General features: G+C 42.4%; 1 protein-coding gene across 1 annotated transcript; it reads left to right on the forward strand.

Moving 5' to 3' along the window:
* The first annotated feature begins 2,891 nt into the window (after window positions 1-2,891).
* On the forward strand, window positions 2,892-4,453 carry LOC109123294 (uncharacterized). The gene is made up of 3 exons (XM_019222562.1): window positions 2,892-3,413; window positions 4,011-4,211; window positions 4,283-4,453. The coding sequence occupies exons 1-3, from the start codon at window positions 2,892-2,894 to the stop codon at window positions 4,451-4,453; spliced, it is 894 nt and encodes a 297-aa protein (XP_019078107.1).
* Window positions 4,454-6,800: the final 2,347 nt, after the last annotated feature.

The raw sequence follows: 6,800 nt of genomic DNA on the forward strand, positions 1-6,800 counted from the left end.
TGTCGGGTTCTATAGGAGGTTCATTAAGGATTTTTCAAAAATCTCAAAGCCTCTTTGTGAACTCTTGGTAAAGGATGCCAAGTTTGTGTGGGATGAGAAGTGTCAGAAGAGTTTTGAGGAACTGAAGCAATTCCTCACAACTGCACCAATAGTGAGAGCCCCAAATTGGAAATTACCTTTTGAGGTAATGTGTGATGCAAGTGATCTTGCTATGGGGGTTGTTTTGGGGCAAAGAGAAGATGGAAGGCCCTATGTGATTTATTATGCAAGCAAAACTTTGAACGAGGCTCAAAGGAACTACACAACTACTGAGAATGAGTTGTTGGCAGTAGTTTTTTCCTTGGATAAGTTTCGTGCTTATTTGGTAGGGTCCTCTATAGTGGTGTTCACTGACCATTCCGCTTTGAAGTACTTGCTAACCAAGCAAGATGCCAAGGCAAGATTGATAAGATGGATCCTTTTGCTCCAAGAATTCAATCTCCAAATTCGGGATAAAAAGGGGGTAGAAAATGTGGTAGCTGACCACTTGTCAAGACTTGTGATAGCACATGACTCATATGGTCTGCCTATCAATGATGACTTCCCTGAGGAGTCTCTCATGTCAATAGAGGTAGCTTCATGGTATTCTCACATTGCAAATTTCTTGGTTACTGGAGAAGTTCCAAGTGAGTGGAGTGCCCAAGACAAGAGGCATTTCTTTGCTAAGATCCATGCCTATTATTGGGAGGAGCCTTTTCTCTTCAAATATTGTGCGGATCAAATCATAAGGAAATGTGTTCCTGAACAAGAGCAATCAGGAATTCTTTTCCATTGCCATGATAGTGCATGTGGAGGTCATTTTGCCTCCCAGAAAACAGCTATGAAAGTGATCCAATCAGGTTTTTGGTGGCCCTCTCTTTTCAAGGATGCCCACTCTATGTGCAAGGGATGTGATCGGTGTCAAAGGCTTGGTAAGCTAACACGCCAAAATATGATGCCCTTGAACCCCATCTTGATAGTGGATGTCTTTGATGTGTGGGGAATAGACTTCATGGGACCATTTCCAATGTCATTTGGACATTCCTACATTTTGGTGGGAGTGGATTATGTCTCTAAGTGGGTAGAAGTAATCCCATGTAGGAGCAATGATCATAAGGTGGTTCTTAAATTCCTCAAGGACAACATCTTTGCAAGATTTGGAGTGCCTAAGGCCATTATCAGTGATGGAGGAACCCACTTTTGCAATAAGCTTTTTGAGACTCTTCTAGCCAAATATGGGGTTAAGCACAAGGTAGCTACACCTTATCACCCTCAAACAAGTGGCCAAGTTGAGTTAGCCAACCGGGAGATCAAGAATATATTGATGAAAGTGGTGAATGTGAATAGAAAGGATTGGTCTATTAAGCTCCTGGATTCCTTATGGGCTTATAGGACCGCTTACAAAACCATTCTTGGAATGTCTCCTTATCGCCTTGTTTATGGCAAAGCGTGTCATCTTCCAGTGGAGGTTGAATATAAAGCATGGTGGGCAATCAAGAAGCTCAACATGGATTTGACAAGAGCCGGGTTGAAGAGATGTTTGGATTTGAATGAATTGGAGGAAATGAGGAATGATGCTTACCTCAATTCAAAAATTGCAAAAGCAAGGTTGAAAAAATGGCATGATCAGTTGGTAAATCAGAAGAATTTTACCAAGGGACAAAGAGTCTTGCTTTATGATTCTAAACTTCATCTTTTTCCAGGAAAATTGAAATCCAGGTGGACGGGTCCTTTCATAATTCATGAAGTGCAACCCAATGGAGTGGTGGAAGTATTCAATTCCAAAGGCAATCAAACCTTCAAAGTCAATGGCCATCGTCTCAAGCCATTCATAGAGCCTTACAATGCAGACAAGGAGGAAATCAACCTCCTTGAACCACAACAACTTTGAGGGAAAACAGGGTTTCATGGACTATATAAGTCCATGAATTTTTATAGTTTTATAGTTGAATTTTTGTTTTCTATTTATTTTGATTTTAATTCTTGTTCAAACTTGGTTTATTTTGTCTTAATTCAAGTCAATTTTGATGTTAAATTTCAGAAAAAAAATCAAGAAAAAATGTGGAGAAGCCTTCAAAAGCAAGACAGGGGAACAAAGCAAGGGAACAGAGCACTGCAATTCAAGGTGTGAAAATTTCGTACGATGGAATCCAACATGCGAAAATTTTCGCACCGTGCGAAACTCCCTCCTGGCACACGAGTGCCATTTCGCACACCTCAAGGCCATTTTCGTACCGTGCGAATCAAGGTGCGAAAATTTCGTACACCTTAAGGCCATTTTCGCACCGTGCGAATCAAGGTGCGAAATTCATTCCAGTGTGCGAAAGAAGGTGCGAATTCCCTAAATGTCAATTTCGCACACCACTGTTCAAGGTGCAAAAATTTTCGCACCGTGCGAAACTCCCTCCTGGCACACGAGTGCCATTTCGCACACCTCAAGCCACTTTTCGCACCGTGCGAATCAAGGTGCGAAATTTTCGCACAGTACGAAATTGAGTGCAAAATTTAATTTAAGGTGTGAAATTCTCAGTTTAAAGTGCGAAAATTTCGCACGATGCAATCCAAGGTGCGAAATTCTCAGTTCAAGGTGCGAAAATTTCGCACAGTCAAATTCAAGGTGCGAAAATTTCGCACAGTGAAATTTTAAGCTGCGAAAACTCCTAACTGACTTTTAAACTAAAATTTTACCCCCAGGATTTTGCCTAACGTCCAAAAACGACTTTTCGGTTGCCTTGGAAAATTTTTAAACATCAAAACCCTCCCAAACCCCATCTCTATATAAACCCTTGAAGGCGAGAAGCTGAAGAGACCAGCCCACGCACCACTTGCGAGCCTTTGGAACTCTCGAACAGCCATCTCGCTCCATTTCGGCCATGGCAAAGACTAGGGGAGGTCTTTCCGCATCCCCATCCTCGCCGATGCCTCGACGAGAGCAATCCGCCATTGGAGGCGCCTCTTCGCCACCTGCTCAAGACTCCACCGTTCCCCCATCTGAGGGTGGAACGCCTTCTCAGCGCCGGTATCCCACCAGGAGGCCACCCACTGACCCTGTGCCACTCGCCGCCAAAGGTAAGAGGCCTGCTCCTCGGCCACCTGCGAAGAGGACCAAGTTCTCGGGTCCTGATGAGCCATCCCAGTCACCTCATGCAGAGCCGCCTACAGAGGACTCTCAGATTCCCGTGGGGATTCCTCTCGAGACCGTCATCAGGCGTCCTATGATCGCAGGACCGCCTATAGAGGGCAACCTGGATTGTAGAGATCGATCTTTCCACTCAGAGACCTGGTTTGATGTCGAGGCTCTCAGACAGCAGCCAGAGCTCAGGGATTCATTCCGTTTGCTGCAGAGGTATCACATAGAGCATCTTCTCACCCCTAGGCAATTCTATTATCCCAGAGTAGTTCTAGACTTTTATCAGTCTATGACTACTCGAGGCATCCGGAATCCTACTCTCATCCATTTTACCATAGATGGACGCCAGGGTGCCATTGGAGCTCGTCACATTGCTGAGGCCCTCCGTATACCTTATGAGCCTGTGACTCAAGCAGACTTCAGGGAGTGGTCCTCATTCTCTCAGAGGGACATGGTTCGTATATTGTCTAGGGGGACTTCTACAGCCTCAGTGTTGACTAGGAGAGAGCTTCCATCTAGGATGCTCCTTATTGATGTGCTCCTGCGTGCCAACATCTTCCCACTTCAGCATAAAGTTCAGAGGAGAGGAGCTATACTTGAGGCATTATTTAGGATTTCTGAGGGATATTACTTCGGCCCTCATCATTTGATTATGACTTCTCTTCTTCATTTTGAAGAGAAAGTCCATCAGAAGAAGCTTCAGAGGGCAGATGTCATCCCATTATTATTTCCGAGGCTCCTCTGCCAGATTTTAGAGCACCTGGGCTATCCTGGAGAGCCCCGCCTTGAGAGGCGCCGCCATTGTCGAGAGGACTTCTCTCTCGACAAATGGCATCACTTGGCAGCCTACTTTGCACCTCAGGGAGCCCCAGTTGTACCTCCACCTCAGGGAGCCCCAGATATGCCCCCACCTCCAGAGCTACCCCAAGATGAGCAGCTACCTCAGGCCCAGCAGGATGAGATTCTCACTGACACTACACCTCCTGCCCCTACAGCACACACCTCAGTGCACATGCCTGAGGCTACACTTCCTGCTTCTCCTATCACTCAGCCAGCTCCACCAGTCGTGCCAGATACATCAACACCTCCTCCTTCATCTGAGCCCACTGTCACCATTTCTCTTACGGAATTCAGAGGCTTGGTGCACTCATTGCAGATCCTGAGCACCGCTCAGGATTCTCTTATCTAGCAAATGGCCACTATTCGTGCACACCAGGATCAGATCATTGCTACTCAGACCCAGCATACCATGATCCTTCATCAGATCTAGCAGCATCTGAGTATGCAGACACTTCCTGGGCATGATAGGTCTGGACCATCTGAGCCTCCAGTGCCAGATGAGGAGATGATGCCAGCGGAGCAGCCCATACCAGATGAGGAGATCAGAGCAGAGCCATCACATGATCCCACCACTATCTGATCTTTTTATATTTTTCTTACTTACTTTTTATATTACACTTGTAAATCCCATCTTTTTGATGTTTTATATACTGGGATTGGTTGTATTACTTGAACATCATGCATATTTCTTTTCCATGTAATACATATTTATATCATTTTGGATTATATTCCCTTTTCTCATCACTCTTTTATCTTTGAAACATGTGGTTTCTCCTATACGACTCAAACTCTGTATCACTCAGGAGGTACCACTTCCTCCCTTTATTTTTTTAATCGCTCTTGAAACATTGAGGACAATGTTCAGCTTGGTTGGGGGGAGAGTTGAGGAAGAAAGTTTTGTTATTATTGCTAATTTATTTTGGTAATTTAGTTGCTTTTTGCTTAATTTTTTAAATTTTTTTAAGGTTTTTTTTGAATACTCTCCATGGTTATTAAGGAAAAAAATTTCAAAATGAAATGGGAGAAATTAAATTTTTGTCCTTCTACTTGAAACTTAGAGTTTGTATTATGTTTATTAAAGTTGATGAATTATTGAACTCCTATTGATTTCAACCTTATTTCTTCCACTTTAACCTTATCACACACCGTGCACACTAGGTTCCGTTTATAAGATGAAAAACTATTTTCCCCCTTGACTTAGGAAAATTTAGACTTGGTACCTTTGACCTCATTTTAATAGTGTTGAGACACCTTATAAAAGGCCAATGAGCCTTTGGAAAAAGAAAGAAAAAGAAAAATGTATTGCTTGCCTTGAAACCCGAGCAAGGTTTGAGGGGTATATGGTGAAAATCTTTAAAACCTGGTGCCCTAAGCTTTCAATGGTTGGGAGTCACCGACCTCAATGCTCGTTACATGGGTGAATAGGTGGAGTTTAACATATTGTAGGTGCTTGGGTATTAAAAATTCATTCTCAAAAGTCCGGGGTGAAATCCGAGGAGTTAGTGGTTGAAAAATCCTTAAAGCTTGATGCCCTAAACCTTTATTGGTTGGGAGTCATCGATGGACCCCCGTTACATGGACAATTTAGAAAAGAATGCCTTTAAGCTTTGCACTCCTACAAGAAAAAATTGTGAAAGAAAAGAGGTGCGTTCTAAGCCTATTGGAGGTTGATTAGTTTGCTAAGCTTTGAAAAGAACTAGGTTGAGGGGAGAGATTAGTTTGACATACTATATCCATAAACTAATAAATAACACATAGATTTTTGTGGAAGAGTAAGGATTGGACCTTTGGGAGTGGAAATTATTTGAAGCTTAAATTTGCATGATGCCTACTCTTTATGAATTGTGACTAGGAAAATTATTTGATAGCTCCTATTGAAGTTTGAGTTTTATTTCTTTCATGTTCCATGTGAGAGTTTGATCGGTCATGCCACTTAAACATTTTTTGGACTGATCAGCATGATTTTGTAAATTTATTACTTTTATTTTTATTTTTCTCTCCTTCATTGCTAAGGGACTAGCAATATGTCGGTTGGGGGGAGTGATTACTACTCAAAACATGCTATTTTGTAGCTTGTAATTAACTCTTTTAAACACTCTTGAGTAGTAATTATTACCTTTTAACTCAATTGACATGTTAAGGACCTTTGTAATCGTTTCTAATCAAATTGTGTTAAGTTTTGGTGCTTTTTGATAGCTTTATTCTCACCAAAGCAATTTAAGAATGAGGGAGAGCTATATATAGTTCATGGCAAAGCTTTTGGAAGCTCAAATTCATGAAGAAACCAAGCTTTGGAGCCTCATAGTCCTTTGCCTTAGTCGTTCAAAGTATGCAAGGAAAAAGCAATGGAGAGAGGAAAACAGAGTAAGGAAAATAGAGGACGATAGCTGCAGTCTTCCTTCGCACTTTTGGAGCACTTCCCGAAGTCCATTTTCTACATGCTATATACCATTTCAAAGCTCAGGAAGTCAAGAATCCAAATATTCAAACCGTGTACGATTTGGAGCTGAAATGAGGAAGATATGGCCTTTGAAAGACAGCTACATCAAGTTGAGGGACAATTTCTCACCTTGCGAAATTGGAACTCCAACGTGCCAAATTTGAAGTGCATGGCAGCTGTGCATTCGCTGTGAAGCCCAACATGCGAAAGTGATTTTGCAACTTACAAACTTGGATCTCAACTTGCGAAAGTGGATTCTAAGTTGCGAAATCAACTTGCGAAATTTTCGCAAGTCACCATGCAACGTGCGAAACTGGGATATTTTTGCCGACTCTTTTTCTTCTGATATTTTTGTGTCTAAATTTCCATTTT

The sequence above is a fragment of the Vitis vinifera genome, chromosome 10 (genome assembly GCF_030704535.1).
Source record: "Vitis vinifera cultivar Pinot Noir 40024 chromosome 10, ASM3070453v1".
NCBI lineage: Eukaryota > Viridiplantae > Streptophyta > Magnoliopsida > Vitales > Vitaceae > Vitis > Vitis vinifera.